Source organism: Carassius gibelio, chromosome A5 (assembly GCF_023724105.1).
Source record: "Carassius gibelio isolate Cgi1373 ecotype wild population from Czech Republic chromosome A5, carGib1.2-hapl.c, whole genome shotgun sequence".
In the NCBI taxonomy this organism is placed as follows: domain Eukaryota; kingdom Metazoa; phylum Chordata; class Actinopteri; order Cypriniformes; family Cyprinidae; genus Carassius; species Carassius gibelio.
This window is the reverse complement of record NC_068375.1, coordinates 31,208,669-31,233,402: the sequence shown is the minus strand read 5'-3', so window position 1 is coordinate 31,233,402 and position 24,734 is coordinate 31,208,669. Positions and strand designations below refer to the sequence as shown.

Sequence of the window (24,734 nt, the reverse complement as noted above, 5' to 3'; positions counted from 1 at the left end):
TCTTCTTCCTTCTACTCATCGGTTGCTAAATATTCATATACTTCGTTTTTTCAGTTGAGTAGCACATAGAGCCCTGCCAAGTGCCTGAGAGGTTTTATGCGTGGCATCTGTCCCCATGGGGCGGGGGGATGCCACCTCTCTCCCCTAGTAACAGTTCACGTTTGTGCTGCAGGCAAGTTCCACAGGAGGACGTGCCCTCAGCTGTCTGTTATCAGAACATGCATTTGGCATCAATTATGAAAAAATAAAATAAAATCTATTTTCGAAAAATGATTCGCTGGATAGCCCACACAATGTGCCCATCACAATATCCAACAAAGCAGCTTCTCATTGGCAACCAAGCTGTAGTGAGAGTAATATGATTAGGAAAAAAAAAAGCAGTCAAAATAATTGTAGGAGACTGTAAGAATGGAGCACTGTTGGCGGTTTCTTTTTGGAGAAAGATTCTATATTTATTAGGACTGTCAATGTTAACGTGTTAATGCATGTGATTCGTTAAATATATTTAAAACTATTCTTAATACCATTAACATCTATTCAATTTGACGTTATAGCTGTTTCATTCAGTTCTGTGTGATTTCTAAAGACTGATCAGGACCTGCAGGGCTGATTGGAGCTGATAGGAGAGCGCAAACAGACAAAGGTCCCCAGTGGAGCACCCGTAAATCTGGAAATGATGGAGAACCATTTTATGGGTAATTAATTTATAAATGAAACCCAGACAGGACATTGAACAAAAGTAAAGTAATTGTCCTTCTTTGTATGGTGGAATTTATACATCATCAAAGCTCAACATGTGAAATATGAATCCATCAGTGAACCACTGCCTTTTGTAGTACAGGCTTAATTAAACTGTGTTCTTGGAACTGAAAATGAAATCAATTAAACACTGTAATTGATTGACAGCCCCAGTATTTATGTTTTGGACTAACGAGGGATAGATAAAACATCATTTTTGAAAGGAATTAGAAATGTTTCCTTCAAACTTCAATAGCTTTTAATAAATAAACTTTATTAGTTTGAAAAAAGCATAGACGGGCAGACAAACAGTTACTGTTGTGCATGGGTTACATGGAAATCCAATTTAAAAAAGATATTTATTTATTTATTTTAATAACAGTAATAAGTTTACTCTTGATGAGCCAGTTGTGTGCGTGTTAGAATTGTCTACCACACTGACAGCATAAACATGAATCTTCTAGCATGAATCTTGGCAGCATGTTACACACTTAACATGTCACATCCTGGAAGTATCGGCACATCCCTACTATGGAAATGTGCGACGTAACTAACAGCCTCCTCATGCGTGTGCACACACTCACTGCCAATAATGACCTGAAGTCATGTCGAGTCATGTTTATTTATAAGGCACTTTGGGTCAGAAGTTGAACTCTCACAAAGCCCAGCAGCAAATTTAAATCAAGTGTGATTTAAAACCAAGGAAGTGTGATCATGCTCACTGGTTCTTTTTCCAGTGCTGTGGACAGTTTAATGCATCTTTGATATCTCCTGTTGCATCATTAAAAATGGTGAGAAAAGGAAAAATAGGGAAGAAGCAGCAGTGATGATGCTGATATTTAGAATAATAGCTCCATTAGGAGATGCTCGGTCACATGCCTCACAACACCCGCTGGCCACATGTGCTAATGTTTCGTGCTGAATATCCTCCAGACCACAGTGTGATGATATTAATGCACAAGATGAAAAAGCCTTTAGGAAAGTGTTGTTGGTAGAGCTGTAATCTGGCCATAAAAGTTAGGCCCGACAGGACCCGAGCAAGCCGGAGCGCAAGCCTGAGCCCGGCCCGAGCCCGCGTAAAATGATAGAAATTAAGCCCGAACCCGACCGAACCTGTCGGGTCCCGACAGGTCCCATCGGGTTCGGGCAAAGATCTTCAGCTCTAGTTGCTGGAGTTGGACTGACATAACACACACACGTGTGGGTATGCCTGTGTGTGTGTTCAAGAATGGACCGCCTTGCCAAGTATCTGCTATGGAAGGAAGCCAGAGTTAAATCTGGGCCATGGTGCCTCTCCCTCTCTCTCCCTCCTTTAAGTGTCAGCTGTACGGAGTAGACACTGCGCGTGTTTTCTGTGATCAAAACAATGGGAACACGTGTTCTGTCTCTCTCTCTGTGAAAGGGAAGATTTTCTCCATCAAATGTCCTTCCAAGTACAGTGACAGACGGAGCAAAAAGTGAAGGCTAAAGGAAGAAGGGATAATGTTCCGATAAGGAAGAAGAAAATGAGAAAAGATGGACAGAATAGGTAAAGTGACAACTTTAGAATGTTAAAACAATGACTCACCAGTGATGTGTCTTTAAAGGGATAGTGCACCCAAAAATGAAGTGCACTATGGCCATTTATTCACTCTCATGTCTTCTTGAACCTGTATGACTTTCACTCATCTCTATAACGCAAAATTAAAATGTAATCAAAATTAAATCTGAATTATTGGGCATTTTCAAACTGGGATAGGTGGTTTTTTTGTGTCTGTGTTTTTTTTTTTAGAGCAAACTGCTATTTTCCTTACAATGAAAGGGAATGATGACCATGTGTGTCGAACAAGTGAATAAAATCTTAACATTAAATTTCAGTCTGTACATCCCACAAAGCTCTCATACAGCTTCATAAAACTTGAAATATAGTGCAAATATAATAAACTGTAGTATAGAATACTTTTATGGTGCTTTTGTTGTGCTTTTTGTCCTTGGTGGCAGGCTCTAGTCCCCATCCACTTTCATCGGATATTCTCACTGGTTAGAGCTTCTCAAACAGGGAGCATGATTACTTTATTTATTTGCTATATTTACTAAAATAGAGCTCTAAAATACTGTGTAGAACTGAGTTTTGTTTTATGGAATACTGAAATGTATTAATTGTATAAATTACAGAAAATAGAAGTACACACAGGTTAAAATAAGATTTGAAAACAAAACTAGTGGCATTCTGTGGCATAGAACAAGGGGACTTTGAGTTAAAATGGTTGAGAACCACTGCCCTTCTTCAAGGAGACAACATGAGGGTAAGTAAATTATGACAGAGTCTTTATTTTTGTGTGAAAAATCATTTTAAGAGTGAAAAGCAATAGGTTTACAAAATAGAAAAAAGAAAAAGATGCTGTGAAGTCCTTAAGGGAAACCAGTGAAAATAAAAGGAATGAAAGTGCGTTTGAAAAGGGATGAAGAGAGAGAATCAAAGATGATGAACTTCTGTCTTTCAAGAGTTTTGTGAAGGGAAATTTGACACAGCCCATTACACAGGAGAGCTGCATTACGCTGTGGAAAACAAATATTCACAAATGTAGAGATGAACTGGGCTCTCATGCTAGCCTTTCCCAAATCTGAGTGTATAATTCCCCAAAAATGATTTTCACCGCACTTTGTATTTATGTGTCTTAAATAGTTGAAACTTATCAGTATGAAATGTTTAGGTTGTCTAAAGGTAAGATTCTTTCAATGACAATAAATATCTTAAATCCCAGATTATAACACAATTATACTTTCCAATACACTAAGCAGCAGGGTGCATTTGATTGGATTTATTTTTACTATTGGAAGGACTTGATTAACTAGACCTATACTGTATGGTGCTATACTGTATATAACATCCAACTCCCACATGTTTGATTTAGCAAGTGAGGACACTCACAAGCAGCAGAAGCGAAATGGCACAACCAGCAATAGGGAGGTAAGTATATAACATAGCTGCTCATTGAAATGCATTGAAATCACAGGATTTGAAGCTTTAATGATGGCAAAACTTTTCTTTCATTAAATCAAAGAACTGGATAATTAATCCAAAAAAAGAATGCAATTTAGGCTGTCATACTTAAGACTTTCATGAAAATGTCAAGTGCACTATTCCATTTGAGTCTACTCTTGATATTTTAAAATGTTTCATTTAAGTGATTTTTTGCAGTTAAACACTGTAACCAATTATAGTCATGCCTTATGCTCTTGAATGCAGTGGTGAATCAGAGGGGTTTAAATTACGCTAAAGCACCATGACACACCAAAATGACATCAAAGACAACTGTGTTGTTGCCTCGTGTCGCCTACATCAGGGCCAAAAACCTGTGCTTGAACACACTGCAGACTATAGAGCATCACAGTCCCGCCCACAGTCCGAGAGAGCTCTGGTGCCGGAAGTAAATTTCCCATTCATTTCTCCCATTGACTTTTGGAGAAATCCGTATCTAAAGAGTTTTAGAGCATGTGTGAGGATAACCAGCTACGGCTGAACTCATAAGCATATAACATATAATTTCGAGTGAAAAAATTATGAGAAAATCCAAAAAAAGTCAAAGGTACAAGACTGTGTACATATTTTCATTTCGAGCGCAGGAACTACTCATCCCATAAACAGTGAATTTTATTTTATATAGTGAATGTGCAGTTATAGCAGTTCTTTCAGTATTAATCGTGTAAATAAATAGTGTTTTATATAGGTATTGTGTATTGATTTGTATATTTATCATCGTGTACTTTATATTGTGTGCGTCTGTGAAAGTGGTTAATGATAACGTCAGCAACATGGTGCAGTGCTTTGTACCTGACTGCAATCACCGCTCAGTCGTCACCACATGTCGTTGCCATTACACAAATGTTCAGTAAATGCACAAAAAGGTATGCCTAGGCTAAATATTGTTTTGACAGTGGCAAATGCTTGATATGACTCATACCATATGAAGGCTACAGTAGCCTAGCTAAAGTGGATGATAATGCTAACTAAAGTTACCAACCTCCCTGCAAAACTCTTATGGCAGCCAAGGAGATCATGGTTGCACTGATAATCTACCGTGCAAAAACGCAACACAGGTTTTTACTTTATTTTATTTTTTTATTAATGATCTTCAGTCTTCACGGACCTTCACGGGGTTTAACCAGACGGTTACACACGAGCTCCACCAATCAGATGCATCACTGTGGGATTGTGGGATTGTTCAGGATTGTGGGTAATGAAGTACTTAGCCAAGACATCGTGAATAAAAGGCATTTATATCAAAACAAGGTTAGTGCCCCATGAACCTTTGGCGTTTATATGAGCATATACTATCGCTTAGTACAGCCGTAGCTGGTTTTAAGTCTACCATGTATGGTTACGTTTTTATGGCTTATACCCCAAATGTCAATGCAGAAATTGCATTTTATTTTTACTTCCGGCACCAGCTGTGGGCAGGACTGTGATGCTCTATAGCCAACGGCCAAATATCACAAGTTCTGCGTTTTATAAAGGAGGAACTGTCTATACCAATACCACGAGGTAACAGTAGCCTACATTCATATTCCAAGAAGTGAAACCAAAACTAGGACTGTGATATAACAAACAAAGCAGCACTTCTTACAATTTTTAATTTTATCAATGTTCATCAGTTGGTCTTCACTTTCTTTGTTCCAGCTGGCTATGTTGTACTGAAAATATTTGCATTTTAGAATGTTCAGGCAAGTTGTAAAATTAGAAGAGCCATCGTTGTTTGATTTTGTCACTTCCGCTTTTCTTGTGGTACACTGCTTCACTAAGATGAACAGCGCATCAAAAACAGTGATCTCTACTACAGACTTCCCTACACCCATTTAAAATGCTCAAAAAGCTGCCAACAGCATCTTAAATTAGTCAAGTGTCTAAAATGACTCCCTTTTGTGATCAGATTCTTACACAGATGAATGAGGCAAAAAATATATGCTATGCTGTAAAAAAGCCTATGTCAATTAGAAATGAATTACAAATATACTTTGTAATACCAGAGATGGCTTGAAGAACACACATAAACTATATATGGTTGCATTTGAGTGTTTATTGTCTTCATGTTTCATCATTCAGAACTTTTCTATCTTTTTCTTTTAATTATTGTTCAGCTGCAGCAATAGCTGGATGCCTGTCCATATTTGGGATTTCCTGGAATGTCAGTTCTATTACTCCTGTAATGCATACAGGTATCTGGATTTTCTGCTATAGGTCACCCTCCAGCTTCCAGTATGAATGAAACAGACTATTTGCCATCCTAATTAATTGCCATCCATCCTATTTTAGGTAAAAATAAGAAACATATAAATTCTCTCAAAAGAAATTTGAAATAGAAATATGATAATCGTTGCTTTTCTCCAGTATACAAAATTGACCATCAGAACCATACCTGAAAATTGTGGTTAAAACAAATTAAGTATACATTGAACCATGGGCTAACTGTTCTTCTGCATCCCAACTAGGCAAATATACGTACACAGCACACTGCCAGCCAGAAACATGTCAAAATGCTTCCAGTATAATCAGCAAGTACAAACAGAGTAAATTAGAGGTTTAATGTGGAGCACATAGCTTAGGTTATAATAATAGGAACATTAGCAGGAGTCCCAAACTCAAGGCATGGATGGTCAGTGAGCTCAAACTGACCAGCAAAACTCAAACAGCATGTGTAATGTTGATCTGTGTAAAGACAAATGAATGACAGCTTCAGTGATTAGTGGAAGAGTGGAAGAGCACTAGCATTTTAATTACTAATGTATGTAAAAAAAATAATTATATAACAGAGTTCTTATCTGGTTTTGTTAATGTTGCCTTTAAAAATAATATAGCATATATAGAATGTAGTCACCCAACAAAATACATTTATTTTAAGGTAAATTGTATAAATTGAAAAAGACAATTGTAATATCAAGGGAAATAACACCAATTCCTTAACTAATGTCATGAAGCCATATGGAAACAGTATAATATTACACACACATCCCTGTACAAATGGACAAAGTCATGCATATAGAGCAGACATGTAGTGTATGCATCACACGCGTTAAAAGAAAAAGAGGCAGAAATAGAGAAGAGGGGTCTCAAGAGCTGACAACCTGCCTAACAATGAAAGACTCCCACCTACCAGTGCTCTGTCTTCTGCCTGCCATGGGTCTAGAGTGAATAATCTGCCTCTTACTTTATCTTGATTCATATTCACTCATATGTATAAGTCTCATTTACTAATGTTATGTTTGTTTTTTTCATATTATTATGTATATTTATTCATATCCACACATATACATCTCACTTATTTATTACCGTTATCATTCCCCCTAATATTGCCTTTTGCATTGTTCTTTATACTAACGAGTGCTTTGGCAAAACAAACATGCCATGATTTGTCATGCCAGTAAAACACATCGTAACACTGAAAGGAACGCAGAGAGTGAGAGAAAAGCAGAAAGACACAAAAAAAAGGTGCCTCGGGGAGAGTAAAAAATGATAATGTAAAAAGTACAAACTGTACCAGTGGCAGATGCTAAGAGGGAAAGGATAGAATAAGAGGAAGAGGATGAGAGATAACTAAGCGGTGTCTGAATGGAAATGGACAGAATGCAGAGCAGAGGGACGATGCGGAGAGAAACACAGATAAACAGATTGTGTGAGGGAATAAAGAGAGCATTTTTAAAAATGGTGTCTTAAAACATACAGACACACACATATGTGTGACAGAGGGAGAGAGAGAAAAAGAGAGAGAAAATCTTATCCATTTTCTCCTCACGATTTATTACATTTCCTGCTTCTGAAATGACAGGAGTAATTTTAAAATGTCTCATCGCACCGCTCTTCAGCACACCTACACGCATGTGGAAGAGAACAGTTCAAAAGGGATTGTTTCAGAGACTGTACTCGAGATTAAATCTGCAAAAACCTCATTAAAACTGACACTAAATGAGACTTCAAGAAGACGGGTCGGCCGTGTAAACATCATCCAAATTACACAGGTACTGAAACACGGTTTCTAAAATAGTTCACAGCTGCATATCTCCACTATAATAATAACGCTCTTTTGCTCAGCAAATACTCTCAGCATAAAAGTTTGAGCGGCGAACGTGTTCTAAAAGATAATTACGGGTGCCGGATGATTAAAGGCAGTGTCATTAGGAAAGATATCATTAAAACAGAGAGGAAGGACTGCTAGAAACCACATGTGTTCAATTAATAGGTTGAAGAGGTGCAGTGCTACAAACACACACACTGAAAGTTCAACTCATTCTTCTGTTTTTAATCATTAAAGATTCGGTTGAGCTCAGACAGGCCTCCAGGCTAGAAAAACACCTATCAAACTTTCACAATTCCACTGTTTTTCTGAACAAGGTAATAGTCTTGATGTATATGTGTGAGGGGAAACTGCATTAACTGTGGCCCGGCACACCAGAGCAAATAAATGCATGAGTACATGTTTGGACAGCTTGAACGGCATCCGATTAGGCACATTTGGTGTTGCGACTAAGAGTAGTGGTTTTGTCATCCTCCTTCTTCATGTATATAAATAAGCTTACCTAAAGTGCTAGTTTCTGTACAAGAAAACTACTTAGTGCCTTCATTATTGTACACTAACCCACCTATTCTGTGTTTTTGCTATATTAAATTCAGAGTAGTCTATAATACTAAGGGATGAAAAACAGAAATCTCCTTAATGTCAAAATCGGAAAGAGCCAGGTAATCTGCCCTTATGCGGTTAGTCTTATGTAAGAAACACGGATTGTTCTTTGAAAATTTGATTTTAAACAATTTTCATTTTTAAATCATTCTGTTCTCTCGCTCTCTTTTTTCCTCTTTTTTTTAACTCACTGGTAATTGTGTTACAAGCCCAGATGATTAACTGTACGTATGCCACCATCCATTCTATTCAAAAATCCTTTTAATGGTTCTCAGAATTTAGCCCTCTCATAAATCTCTGCATGTCCAAGAGATTATTCTCCAGACTGGAATGTTAGATTGTCTGCTGCAGGCCTCATCATTGCTTGGAGCTAAAAAAAAAAAGAAAGAAAGAAAGAAACACTAAGGAAGAGTTCAATCCATCATTAATAATAAGCACCTACACGACTTAACTATGAGCAATACAGCTGTTTATTAGTATTTTATTAATGGGCCTTTGACTTTAGCAGTTATAGATTTCTTACCATCGTGGTCACCTTGTAACCCACATATTCTCATCTGTTGCTTTTATGAGTGCTTCTGGGGCAAGTGACCCAGAATGTTCAGAAAGAGAGAGAGAGAAAAAAAGATCCATTTCCTGCTCCTCTGAAGGGCATATAGATTAATAATGTCAGCCGCGTCAGATGGTGCCACTTAGACTATCTTTCCAGTTATAGAAAATATATTTTCTAAATTTTCTAGTTTGACACACATTTCTGCTGCTACTGTACATAAAGAGCTATAGACATTTTAAAAGCATCTAATAAATGCATTCATAATAAGACAGCAACTCTTACCTCTTAAATATATGCATGTAGCGCAAATCAAAAGAATTTTATCATCCATCTCTCTGAGGAACAGGAAAACGTACATCATCTTTGCAACCGTAAACTCTTGCCCCACCCATCTATCTATCTATCCATCCATCCATCCATCTATCTATCTATCTATCTATCTATCTATCTATCTATCTAGCTATCTAGCTATCTAGCTATCCGATGGTTCGACAGCTCTGATGGCTGAACTTTAAATGACAGATGAAATTAATTCATAGGTGAAAATCCATCATTTCAGATCCGGAATCTATGCCACCTACAAGCATAAAGAATTAATGGCGTAATCTTACTGCAAGGCAGAGAGTGTGAGGGAGCAAGGATGAGAGAGAGGGAGGAAGGGAGAGATTTAATTTTATTCAAATTTGTACCTCGGACACTTTCTTCTCAGAGGATAAAGCAAAATAAATAAATAATTGAATATAAAAAATTAATTAATTAAAGAACTGAACAAATAAAAGCATATTTCTATCTGAATATGAAATAAAGGCATGCTATCAAATGAGAAGATGGAAAGAGAGAAAGAGAAAGGAAATATATCCGTGTTTTCTGTATTCATATGCATTAGTGGGAGTCATAATTCAATACAGAGGGGAGGTGTGACTGTGGTGTGGGGGGTATAGTTACGTGGACGGCGTATAGATATACATTCACTTTGCTGAGATGTGTGTGTTTGTGTGTGTTGCTGTGAGTAAACACTATGGCAGAACAACTGTTCTGTTAGTATAGTATAGTGAAAAATAATTACAGTTAAAGTTGCACACAACAACACACACACAGGCTATCAGAGGCAGACACACACACAAATGTTGTGGAATGACAGTGTTGGTAAGACACAAGAGTGCCTGCTTTGAGACTTGAAAGCCCAATGCATTTACACACTGCCGTCTTGAGGATTGACTGTTACATGAGCTAATCTATCTCTCACAAGAAACACATACCATCTTAAAAGAAAGTGTGGTGAACGGCTGTTCCCTCTTGCTCAATTTGTACTGCAGATGTATAGTTTTTCAATTCCTCCAGACAGTCATTGAATTAATTGTATTATTGTCTGATAATCACAGACCCTGCTTTCACCGCCGCACGTCTGTCTCAATTCAGTCACCTTTGACTTTCATTATAATCTCATTTTACCATTTCAAGACTCTGTAAATTAAAAACCTTTAGCATGATAATGAATTTACTGCGGGTGTGTAATCGGCAGTCTGCCGTCATCTGAAGATGAACTGCGGCATTTATCGGCTCTGGAGCCATGACACTGGCTGAACTGTGAAGGCGGGAGTCTGTGCTGAGACGAGGGACCTCGTGGCACCCGACAGGAAAAGACTCTTTTAGCACCTGCGACGGTTGGCGATCTCAAGAGACCCAGGATCACAGGTGCTGGGAGCTCTTATAAAGGCTATCTCAAATCTACAGTATACAGCAAGCAAACATTCGAGAATTTCTGAATATATGCATACGTGCTTTCCTGGTTTATTATTTTTTTAGAGAAGAGGAACCATTTTTACTCTGCTTCCCCTTGCTTATCTACACCTCATGATAAACTGTGTAATTGGCTTCACAGCGCATTTAATGACATCATCGATGGAGAAGCTTGATATTAAAAACCATATGAACTGATCCCGGATTTTAAGATATTTAAATGAAGAAAGCTCACTTCTCCTACCTGTTACACACACACAAAGATGTGCACACAATGCAGATTGGCCTTAATACGCTTGTCCAGCCTTTGTAATTAATTTTCATTTGCATCTATTGGATCAGGAGAAATTAATTAGATCTCTCTGGACACAAAGATGATATCCATACCACATCCATCTTTCTGTGCGAGAGCGAGAGAGCATGGTCGCTGCCCACTCAGAAGGAAGCCAAACATGATTCACTGAAAAGATTCTCTGAGGCCAATGTAAGTCTAGATGAAAAAAAAAAAAGGAATTCAATATGCCAATGCTTTCTTAAGGGGCAATATCATGTAACTTTTTTGTGCTTTTATAGCATTAGTCAAGGTTCCCTTTTTCAATGCATTTTGTTTAGCATTTGCAAATCAGTTATAATTGGTTAACCTCTGGTCTAAAATAGTGGGCACTGCCCTATTATAGGTGTTTGTTTGGGTTTTTTTTTGCTTTTTTGTAAAGCCTGTATTGTGACACATTCAGGAACAAATCCATGCAGACAAGGGTGGGCAAAATACTGTAAAAATTTGACTCTGTTATACATTTTGAATTGTCTCTATTGAAGTTTTGCTCATGTGATGCTGCAGTGCTGCACAGTTATGAAAATGTATCATTTTGATGTATTTTTAAGCCCAACCAGTTTAAACTTTCATGTGATTTTTATCCATGCAAGTCTAAGAAGACACAAATAAGAAAACTCAATTTGGAGGTGCATGATTTCTGTGCACACGCATCGATCTGTATCTGTTTTCTATTGTGTTTATTTGTACTATCGTTTGTTACTAGATTATTTGTTCATTCTTATTTTAATACTGTTTACTTGTTTTCAATAAGCTTGATATTCTTTTTTTTTTCTCTGTTCATATATAGTGTTTTTTTTAAAACAACCTTATTTCCAGCTAAAATAACTATATGTGACCTGTGCTGGCAAAAGGAGTAACAATGAGCAAATTTTCATAAATTAGTTAATTTTGTTCTATAAGTATAAATTCTCCATTAAAAGACTTTCAGAATGATGTATGATTTGTTGTAATTGGACGAAAAATGAATCGGCAAAGTCAATTCTGAGAATTCACCCTAATATGAAAGTTCTGTTATTCACTTAATGTCATTCTAAACCTGTGTGACTCTTCTTTTTTTATGAGAAACGCAGTAAAAGATATTTTGAAAAAACATTGATATGACAAGTATTTAGCACTTAACTTTTTTTTCTTTTTTTTTAGTGCTTAACTAATTGATATAACACTGTTTGAGCATTATCATACTGTCGGCGATCACATTTGAATTTATATTCTCGGCAGGCGCTTTCTTATCAAAGCGACTTTGATAAGACAGTGCATACATTACGTGCGTGGAAGAGAGATGTAGAGCAAAAAAGTAGATAGTGGATCCGAGTCAAGTACTACAGTTAAGACTAAAAAACACTACAAGCACCAACCTTGAGGTGTGAGGAAGGATTGTGGAGGAAACTCTAGATCTAGAGAAGTAAGAACCTTTTGTGTTGAGAGATGAAAGTGCTACATGACCAGATGTACCAAATCATCACCAAGACAATGGTCTGCTCCCGCAGAAGTCAAACAAATACAACCTTATGCAAAGTGTGTTTAACAATAACATAACCTTAATATGTGTGTGTGAATATGAGTGCGAGATAATGGAGTGTAGTTTACAGACCGAAGTAGTTATTAGTGCGCCGCATAAATATTGCATCACTGAGTAGCATAGAGAAAATGGTGTGTGTGTGTGTGTGTGTGTGTGTGCAGCAATACTAGGAAGTCTGTTTAACTGCGTGTGTATCTCCCTCTGCGGCAACTCTCATTAAAATTGTAAAGTCATACACTGATGAGAGCACTCTATAGAGTAACCCGCACACATGCATGCACAAAGAATTAAATATTTTTGAACATCATCATCATCATCACCACCACCATAATCTGGCTGACCTACAAAAAAAAACTGTGTTAAAATATAATATGTAATAATATAAAATAATCTTGTACCGTTCTCTGGCTCAGACTTGCGCTCTTGTTCCGTATCGGTGAGGGACAGGACAGAGTTCGCTCGGCTCGACAGGCAGGAACTGTGCTCTGACTTTACTTCCTGCATCCACAAACGCAGGGCGTGGTCAGGGGAGGCTCCGCCCTCAGATTCGGGATCGGAAGGGACACCAGCAGACACGCCTCTAGGGTAAGCAAGGTCCTGATTGGCCGCATGAAGCTCTGTCTGGAAATCAGGGAACCCGGTCTTGGAGAGGTCAGAGAAATCTGTGAAAATCAGAAAAGAGAAAGGAATGAATTAATGAAATGTAAAAGTTTTAATACACACACACACACACAGGCTAGTGGATTAAAGTTCAGAGCTGGAGTTGTGTACCGACTGCTGTGATTTCTCTCGGCTGGCTGAGAAACAATTTAGTTCTCTCTTCAGAGATGGAGAATGGCTTATAAAACCTCAAATAAATATTTAACAACAAAGAGCTCTGCTTTTAACCGCAAAAAATGTGAAAACCATTTAAATTCCCACATGAATCTCAGAGAGTGTAGGAGACATATGGGTTTACACACACATGCACACACATACACAGAACCTCAATGTGTGTGTGAACTAGCACTATTTTTCGCTCTCATTTTTACACTTACAGTACATTATTCTAGCATACACACTCTAACTACATTCTCTGAAGATTCTCCGTAGTAGCTTTACTGGCATTAGAAAAATATGTTTTAGATTGCCATAGCATTGATAACATTCAATGACAGTCATACAATACAGTTTAAAGGTTTGGGGTCAGTGAGATATTTCTTTAATTTACAGTTTATATATATTTTGATTAATGCATTCTTTCTGAAAAAAAAGTGTGAATTTATTTATAATAATAATAATAATTCTAGCATACATAATTTTTTAAACAGAAACAAAACAAAAAACCTTGTTGTCATTCATTCTTTTTTTCATCCTGTCTCTTCCTCTTTACTTCTCTTCTCATCTTATCATATCCTGACTTGTCTTTTTGGACTACTTAGGGAACTTTGCATTTTGAGCAAGTGTATACACATAGCACACTAAAATCTCTTTCTCTCTTTTCTCTCAATCCATCTTTTCATTCTTAATTTTGTCCCTTCATTTAATCTCTTCTCTTCCCCTCATATATTCTTTTTTCTCATCTCTTCTCTTCATTTGTTCAGGTAAAGGTTATGGGCTCTTGATATTTTTTTTTGGAAGTGTGCAGCTGTTAGTGTGTGTACAAGAAGTGTGATTTTTCAGACCTGTGTGTGTGTGTGTGAGAAGCGAGCTCTTTACTCAAGTGTCCTTAAGAATCCTCTCCTCTACCTCTCTGACTCCTGTCTCCGTGGCGACCCCACTCACTGCTCTCCCTGCTCTAATCATCTCAGTACTAATTGCCCACGATGCACTTCTCCGTCCTTCAATGAGAACATGACCCCCTGCTTCTCGGCCTGACCCACACACACATACACACTCGTCCACGAGCAGACATGGATGAAAAAGCCCAGGAAAGAGGAATTGGTGAAAGACCTTTCTTTAAATCTGTCTTTATTTCTCCTCCTTTCTCTCGCTCTGTCTCCAGTTCCATCTCTCTCTCTCTCTCTATCCATCGCTCTCTTTGTAAAGCTGTTTCCGTGGTAACTGGAACGGAATGTTTTGTTCTGCATGTACCATTTGAATAATTCCATTGAGGAAACAAAGAGCCTCACTGTAACCTGCTCAACCACCGCCCTTTGTATAATATATGCATATATGTGTATATATTGTACGTATGTATGTACATATCTATCTATCCTGATGTTGGACCCATACAGCTGAGAAGCTCTAAAAGTATTTTAAAGCAACTTGACAATTTTTTTGAATCACTGCTAAATGAATGGGCAGCATTTCAACAGATGGGGAGATGGGCAGATCCATATATATATATATATATATATATATATATATATATATATATATATATATATATATATATATATATATATATATATATATATATATATATATATATATATAATTTTTTACTTATTTAAAAAAAAAAAAATTCTCCAGTATGAGCATGAAGCTTCGAGAAATGCTGTGTGTGGAGTTGATAATTTGCAAAAGGAAACACACAGAGGCCATGCATTATTTTTCTGTCTTTTATTTTATTTATCTATTTATTTTATTTTGAGAAAACATGCCAACAAAAATATGTATGCCATCTGAATAACATCATTTATTATTAAGTATATATTTTTATTAATTATATATAATTTAATCATACATATTTAATAATGTACATAATACATATTAATGTAATAGATAATAATTATGAGTTTTAAAAAATATTATTAGTGTAATTTAGATGTTTTTTTTTTATAAATATATACAATAAATATATACCCTTAATGTATATTTTCAGGTGGCCAGAGGGTCCTGCAGAAGTAAGTTCTATTCAGCAAGAATACAAATGAAAGGGAACATTGCTTGTGTATGTTCTTTGGTTGCGGGGAATCCTTTAATTAGTAGAAAAATAGTTCACCCTTGGGACTCAGACCAGCAAAATTGCCTCCATGAATGTAGAAAATCAAAGACAGAAAAATAAAGGGTGAAATAAATTATATTATTACAATTCCTTTAAAATTTAAATTGTTAATCATTATTCAAAAGTAAAACATGCATCCCATTATTATTTAATGACAACAGTGTTTGATGTTTGGTGTGTGTGTGTGTGTGTGTGTCTGTTGATGGCTCATTTCAATTACCAGTGAGTGTTTTCAAAGAATCCTGTTCCTCACTAAGGAATCACACCATATAATCACTTTCATTAAAGAAAATATCAACAACATCAAACAAAACAACTCTGGAAATTATAATCTCCTTTAGATAATGCATCTTTTTATGCAATGTCGGATGCTCATGATAACAGCTCCAGTGCCCGTCTACTAACTGTAGAGGAACATTAATTATGTGTCTCTCGCACAGACACAAGGAAGCACGCACACATATCCTTGTTGAAATTTAGTTTGACATCCATTAAACGCTATTTGAGTATATTACAATATATTAATTAAGCTACTGTAAATATAAAATTCAACTATATACTGCAACAATTCTATTCCTAATCTTGTTTTTAAAATTCAAAATAAGACATTACTAGTCTTTTTTATTTACATTTTTTTTTGTTATTGCCATAATCTCTTTACAAACTACGGTTTTCTAGTTAACAGAAAGATTATTTGAAAAAAAAAAGTTTATTCGGAATGTATACAGTGAATTGATCAAAAGTAATTTAGAATCACTAAATATTTCTATTTCATCTAAATGCCGTACTTTTACAATTTCTCTTCATCAAAAAATTCAGAAAAAAAAATGTATCCTGGTTTCCCCAAAATTATTACGTTTTTAAAATTCATTCATAACAATAAGAAATGTTTCTTGAACACCAAATGAGCATATTAGAATGATTTCTGAAGGATCATGTGATACCGAATACTATACAGTTATTAATTGAAATAATTAAAAACACTTTTTACATTCTTTTCCTACTATAGTACACTCATATTTTGATTGCGAAAGAGTTTTAATCGCAAAAGAGTTTAAAAAAAGATTTATTTATTTCATTTCATTCATCATTCTATTATGAATGGCCTACAATCCTGACACACACACACACACAGACACAAACAGAAGTTCTTACCTTTCTGGGGCTGCTCCAAGGGTTTCCTGCGGACTTTGTGGCTGTTGTAGGTGAATCTGCGGTCAGGCTCATAATCGGTGTGGGTGTGCGCCTCTCTGTAGTGTTTGTGATGAAGGTCAGTGCCGTCCTCTTCCTCAGATGAGCTGGAGTAACTGAGCTCCAGGCCGGGGTGGGGCCGTGCCAGAGATTGGTACAGCTTCTCTTCCATCTCTCCTTACTTTCACAATATCACACACTCGGTAATCTCAAAAACTCACTCAAAGCACACTGCACACACACACACACACACACACACAAAGAACAAAAAAAAACAGAATAGAGGTGATGAAACAGAAAACAACTAGCAGTTCAAATGTACTATAATTTTCATTTCACTAGTGCAAATTTTGTAACACGATACAAGAAAACAGCTTGAAAAAAAAACGGCTGCTCAGTAGACATTTAAAGAGGCATGAAGGACAAAACAAAACAGAAACACTTTCCAAAACCGCCCCCATGTTTTAGCCAAACATTCATCGACCACCAAGAAAAAGAGAGAAGGTCTCAGAGGACAAATGAAAGAGAAGAGGGAGAGATTGAGAGAATGATAGATGTAGGGTGAGATGAAGAGATAAAGAGATGCTTAGATAGAGGAAAAGAGAGAAGATAAAAGGGTGAAAGGATAGGGGAAAAAAAAGAGTTATACAACTGTCTGGTAATAAAGCCAATTAAATCATGAAATTAACTTGTCTCACTATACAGTACACCAGTCAATAATAGATTCATTTTTTGTTGATGTGGTTAACCCAATCAATCTTACATTCTGAATTAGCTGAAACTTCACTCTAAATAAATCTATATTGATTCCTATGACATTGTAGTACTGTACATCCAATTTTAATGCATTCAGTTCTTCAAAAGAAGGAAAACAAAATGATAACTAACAAATTGGCTTTAATGATGTTGTAACCATCATATGGAGCTCCTTTAATTAGAAATTAACCATTATTGGTTTTTCATGACCAATCTAGATTATTAGGAATGCAAAAAAAAAAAAAATGGATACTGAAAACAATATTCAATAATAACCATAATGTAAATGATCATCAATGATGAAAATATCAAAGGACTTCCATGATCAATTAGTGAGTTTTGTAGGCCTAGACCAGTAACATCACTCCAGCATAAAACAAAAACAAACCAAAAAAAAAAACCTTTCTGTGGGGGAAAAAAAACACTCAAAATACACCGGCAACATATTGCACCTATGTGTTATTCTTTTATTTTTTATTATTATTATTATTGTAATTTCATTGTTGTTGTTCTTGATGGTTCTATTTCATTTTATAATATTTGTGTATAAAGGAAACTAATATTGGAGTCAGACATGATCATGCTTGAATTGCCCTGCATTCATCTTATTCAGTGCTCTAGCACTGACACAATCTCTCTCTCTTTCTCTCTCTCTCTATTTCTCTCGCTCTTTCTTTCTCTCCAGAGAGCACAGCTCCCTTTCAGCTTTTACTTCCCAGAATCTAAACGCTGACCACGACCTTTCAATGACCTTTGAGCCTGAAAGGGACATTTGGCATTCAACAGAGAAGTGCACAGGTAGGGGAGGGCCACTGGAAAACAAGATGCGGTTAGACAGAGCGAAAGAGAAAGGAGACAGATGAAAAAGAGAGGTGGAACGGGATGAAAGAGAACTGATAGAACGTACAGGGAGAAACATGGCTGAAAAATGAAAGAGGGAAGGATGAGAGTAGACAGATGAAGAAACGAAGAAGGATAGTAGGCGCTCATGAAATGGCCAGACAGGTTAAAGACTTTGTGAGAAGCAGACAGGAGGGAAACAGACAAAGAAAGTCGCTCACAAGCTGACGCTGATGTAATAGAAGTTAAATATTACCATCAAATTCTCGTTAGTGTGTATACTCTGTATTGCTTTGGTAATGGGTTACTAATTAGCTGATGTGGAAATGCACGACATGACTAAGTGATGTGGGAGGGGTATGCGAGTTAAATCCCTGTCAGTCTCTGGCAGGCTGCCTGCTGATTGGATGTCATGCCAGAGCAACTGCCAATTGGAGTCGGTGGTGACTTTCAGACTCGAGGCAATGTCTTCACATGCAAACACAATTAATAATCTGTTAGTTAATAGCAGTGGTGATGAACACTCCTTTTATCTGTCTCTCTCGCTCTGCTGTCATGAGACTCATGTGAAGTCTAGCAGAGGAAGCAGATCGAACAATATTACTACCGTTTTTGATCAAAACAGATCTTACTGTAACATGTAAAGAGGGTATAAGGCCACTGTTAAATCTGTGCAGGAATAAACAAAAGTAAACACACATGTACACTTGAAGTAGACAGATGGGGATGGTTCTTATGGGAGTGCTGAATAAGTATTTGTAATCAGATGATTATAATGATTACAGTGTAGGAGAACAAACCACCGAGAGGGGACACAAACATTGGTCACGTGCAGTATGCACAACTGTGTGCCTCATTGGGTTTGTGCTCCAGTCTACACAGTTTATGTTTGGAGCAATCTTCCTTTATCATTGAGCAACAAGTAAGAATAAAAGATCTCAAGTGGTTCTCTGCAACACCATACTGGGTCAGAAACAAAATGCTCCTCCTTATTAGGAACCATATTTCCATACATAGTTCTTGAGTTGGAAATATTATATAAAACATTGATGTTTCATCATAGGTGCTTCAGGTGAGTGTGTTGGTTCTATGTATAATCCATTAACAGAGGAAAAGTAAAGCCCTCCCAAGCCTTTAAAAAGAAGTGCAATGTTTTACTTATTTTCAAAGAAAATGAATGAATAAATAAATAAAACAGATGATGAATGGAACATATAACAATATGTATTTTTCCTGGAATTGGCCAGTATTGGATATGATTGCCTATTCTGTCTGCTTACTCTTCCATAACAGCAAAATAAAAATAAAAATTTCAGGCACCATCTAACCAGTGTTTATTTTTATTATTATTTGTAATTCAAAGGTTATTGTTTTCTCTAAAGCAGATTTAAAAAATAAAAGGTATCAATTTCATTCTGCACCCATCAGATACTGAAAAATAAGGAATAACAATATAAATAATAGAAATACATACTATAATTCTGCAACGATGCATGACAATAAGGACATTTAAATTTTTACAAAAGATTTCCATTTCAGATATAAATGCTGCTCTTTTGAACCTTCTATTAATCAAAGCATCCTGAAAAATAAAATCAGCATAACAGAATGATTTCATGTGACACTGAAGACTGGAGTAATGGCTGCCAACTGTAAAGAACTTTTCCTCTCCTGAAACACTGTTTACACTCACTTGGACAGTGGAGGTTAAAGTCACATTTACCATTGAGAGCATATATCTAATGGTATCACTATATTTTCTTATGGGATCAGGTTTTAGAGATTTTTTAGCTTGTGGTTTAAATGATTATATTTGTCTCTCAGGGTGTTGAAACTAGCTTAAACTTTTAAACTTATGCATTTGGCAGACGCTTTTATCCAAAGGGACTTACAGTACATTCAGGCTACACGTTTTTTACCTAACGTGTTCCCTGGGAATTGAACCCACAACCTTTTGCACTGCTAACACAATGCTCTTCCACTGAGCCACAGGAACACTCAACCACAGGAACACAAATCTATCCAGAGTTTTATAACTCTGGATAGATTTTCATACTCCTGCTGCTGATAAACAACTGTGCATCTTTGTATCACCCAATCACTTTATCCATATAATCAGATTGGTTTATGTGTTAATGTTTGGACAGCTCAATGTGGAGATGGATCAATGTATGGACAGTATAAACACTCTGTGCCACTGAACTTTCCCCAGCTAAACAAAGAGAAAATCGAAGGACTCTTCGCAAAGCAAGGGATAAAGGGGGGGAGGGGGGGGGGATTAAACTGTCTACAATGCAAAAATCCTCTCTTGAATACGAAGTCTCATGTTTAAATACTATGCGTATCATTGTGCACAAATGTGAATTTTGAGGTCTACATCCGACAGGCAACTTAAACTGCTTTTTATCAGCTAAGAAACAGTCCAAGCGCTTGTCTCTCCAGCAGATGCTGAGAGATTGATGCATGCCTGGACTGCTGCAATGCTCTCTTGTCTGCTCTTCCCCAGAACGCCCGGCTAGACTACAAATTAATGCTGCAGCACGAACACTGACAGAGACCAGAATGAAAGCACACATTACAAATGTCTTATTCAAGTCCCTTCACTGGCCACTCGTAAATTTTAGGATTGATTTCAAATTTCTGTTACCGGTGTACAGATCCCTTAATGGGCTTGCACCTAAATCCATATCTAATAAGCTTGCGAGGATCGTTTCAAACGGATCTCTCTGGTCCAGACTCAGACTGGCCCAGTGGCCTGAATTCCCAGTGGCCTGGCGTCTGATTTGGCCCACTGCCCAGTTTTTATTTATTTATATTATTATTACTTTATATCATTGCCTGCCACATACCAGAGTGGTCTTTACTGAGTTTGATGTTCGATAATAAATCATGTATCGGTTAGTCTTGACGGCAGTGCTACGATTCTACTCACGTTTGTTCCATGCTTCCGCCAAAAGGTTTAGATACGAACAGAGGAATCAATATTGCGCTGGACTCGAGAAAGGAGAGAAAGCAGCCAGAAGCAGCAGCGAAATGTAGCAAAATAATGATATGTTCAGGGCTTCAAGTGCAGGTCAGTTTCATCTGTAAATACGCTACTGTATTTTTGTCTTTGTTCATTTAGTTATTTATATAAGTATTAGTTATTTATATATATTAGTTATTTATATAAGTATTAAATATAGTTGGAGGGAGCTAGAGCAGGCAATACCAGAAAATATATAACATAATAATGCAATAATGTGTTCAGTATTTTAGAGTAAATACTCTGAACTTTACTAAAATAATTTAGTTTCTGTGCAAACAAATTACAATGAGGTTGCTGTTTTGCAACAAGGTGGAGACAGTTCTCGTCATAAGAGTAGACCTGCTTGTAAAGAAATGACAGGTACAAGATAAATAGCCAAAATAATAATAATTATAATAAAATAAAATCACACACACAAATAAACAGAAGTGAGAAAATTAGACATCAAGGAAAATAAAGAAACGGAAAAGGGAAGTGAACAGCTTAAGCTTAAACGGTAAGTTTACCCAAAAATTTTAATTAGGCCATAAATTACTCACCCTGAATCAACCTAGCTGTAAATGACTTTCTTCTTTCAGACGAATCCAGTCAGAATTATTAAAAAGATTGGCGGATGACGTATGGGGTCAACACTGCGCATACCGGTGAGTCTCGTGTAAAGCAAGGTTTGTTAACAGGAGCAAAGGAAGCAAAGTTGCCTTACTTTAGCAAAGGAAACCCAGTCTCCTCTTGGCTTCTATCGAAATCCTCCAACATTCTTTACACATCCTCGTTTTGTACTTGTATTGTACTTGTATTTTGTATTGTTTTGTTTTGATCTCTCCCCTGCATTACATGTGCGTCACTTCTGAGCGGTGCATGCATAAAGCTGACCTCATACGTCATTCCCCCGGAACTGCTTCGTTTACAACAGGGGGCGCAAGCTAGATTCAAGTGATAATTACATTTTGAATATGGATATTGTTCTTACAAAAACACATTGACTCGCTACAGAAGGCCTTCATTCATCCCCCGGAGCCGTGTGAGACACTTTTTTTATGGATTGGTGTTGGCAATCAGTCCCTAGTAAAACAAAGGCACAACATACTCACCCCATAGAGGACAAACAGATCATAACATAGAACAAACAAATCACAAATACATGAATATGTAACATGGATGCACTTTTTATTAAACTTCTCTTGGACTGATGCAGTGCAACACCCGCTGAGTGGCATCAAACAGCTTGAAAGATCAAAGACAATTTTTTAAATAACTCTCACTGGATTCGTCTGAAAGAAGAAAATCATATACCCCCTAGGATGACTTCAGGGTGAGTAATTTATGGATCTTATTTTAATTTTTGAGTGAAATAACCCTTCAAGACATTTTTTGCATGTGATGGTCATACAAATAAAAGGGTTGCCTGGTGTCCTTTTTTAGAGAGTTTAGCCCCAATCCCAATTAAACACATCTGAAACAGCTAATTAAGATCTTACTAGGCATACTAGAAACTTCCAGGCAGATGTGTTGAGGCAAGTTGGAGCTAAACTCTGATTTTGTTTTCTTTAAAAACAAAATGGTTTTCTTTATTCCTTTGGCTTATTTTTTTATTTATAAACTTTATTTTATGCATTTATTACATATGGGTTAACTGCTGCATTATTTATATTTTTGATGTACAGTACAGACCAAAATTTGGACACACCTTCTCATTCAAAGAGTTTTCTTTATTTTCATGATGATTCACACTGAAGGCATCAAAACTATGAATTAACACGTGTGGAATTAGATACGGCATTATATACATAACAAAAAAGTGTGAAACAACTGAAAATATGTCATATTGTAGGTTCTTCAAAGTAGCCACCTTTTGCTTTGATTACTGCTTTGCACACTCTTGGCATTCTCTTGATGAGCTTCAAGAGGTAGTCACCTGAAATGATCTTCAAACAGTCTTGAAGGAAGAGATTCTTAGCACTTGTTGGCCCTTTTGCCTTCTGTCTGTGGTCCAGCTAACCCCTAAACCATCTGGATTGGGTTCAGGTCCGGTGACTGTGGAGGCCAGGTCATCTGACGCAGCACCCCATCACTCTTCTTCTTGGTCAAATAGCCCTTGATGCCTTCAGTGTGACTCTACAATTTTCATAGTCATGAAAATAAAGAAAACTCTTTGAATGAGAAGGTGTGTCCAAACTTTTGGTCTGGCTGTATGTGCATGTCTTCTTGATTGGCAAAATACAAAATTAATGTAAGTAATGTAAGGTAATGTAAAGTAATGTATGTATTGTATTCTTTAACTGTTCTATAGTTACAGTACATCCTGATTAATTATGCACCAACCTTACTTTGAATCTCTTATGTTTGCTAACTGGCACATTAATGTTTTTGTATTGCATCATTTGTGCAAAATATGGTTTACAAATAAATCTGAACAGAATTAGGTTTCATTTAATTAAAGATAATAATCTAGAGTGGGGCAGTAGCAATCAAGTGGCATGTGAATATCACAAAGACACACTAATACACATGTTTGAAAATGTAAAAATAATTGCTTCTAAATATTTTTAACAATAACATTAGCATGATTTGACTGCTGGGAATCTTACAATATCACAAGCAGCCCGTAGAGACATATATTTTCTTTCACACACACACAGTGGATAATATTCATTCATCCATCTTCAGATTATCAGTGCAGACTTCCTGCGCTGATTCTCTCTAAAACAGTCTCACTCACACACACACACACACACACACACACAGCAAGAGCTGACATTCCCTCATCCATCTCTCTCTATTGCCAGAGTCACTTTCTGCACTGAACGATTCTCTCCCACACACACACACACCCAATTTCTTGAGAGGAGAATCAGATCTGCAGCAAGAGAAAGCTCTTGACCTGAGCAACTGCACAAACGTGTCAAAGCCCTGATACTGCCTAAAATAAAAGCTGACAGCGCATGCACACACACACACAAACAGAGTCCATAAACATGAAAGTCAAGCGCAGGTCAGCTAAGAATATTTCTTGCTAGTGGCATTTCTCAGTGCTCCCAAAATGTTAAACACACACATTCTACTTAAACCTGATGCTAGTCAGACATCTTTGGGGTCATATATGACAATGATCATCACCATGGATACCAATACTGGAGGAGGGGCTAAGGAAATGGATGGCCATTCCCTCTACTTACGAAACATACATTCACATCTATTTCCTTTACTGTTTTCATACAAATCACTGTTCCTCTCACTATAGTCTCCAATTTCATTGTATTTGTATTGTGCACAGTTAAACTTTTTACCCAGTCATCTGGAAAGATTTGTTTGCAAACAAAAAAATCTGATTTTGCAGCAAGTACAGAAACTGATTACAGTCAGAAAGCATTTAAAACATAAAAATTCCACCTCTTTAGGCCAATAAACATCCATGATATCCATGTGACTATTACATATAGAGCACAAATTTGAA

The 24,734-nt window shown here is 36.8% G+C and overlaps 1 protein-coding gene across 4 annotated transcripts in view; it reads right to left on the bottom strand.

The window, feature by feature from the left end:
* The window catches only part of LOC128012115 (teneurin-1), a 134,663-nt gene that overhangs the window by 83,004 nt on the left and 26,925 nt on the right, over window positions 1-24,734 (bottom strand). For all 4 annotated transcript variants that reach the window (XM_052595124.1, XM_052595140.1, XM_052595115.1 and 1 more), the window contains exons 2-3: window positions 16,621-16,887; window positions 12,935-13,198 (exon numbers count right to left, since the gene is read on the bottom strand). In XM_052595124.1, coding sequence (XP_052451084.1) covers window positions 12,935-13,198; window positions 16,621-16,828 — 472 coding nt within the window. In that variant the 5' untranslated portion in view covers window positions 16,829-16,887. The remainder of the gene's footprint in view (window positions 1-12,934; window positions 13,199-16,620; window positions 16,888-24,734) is intronic.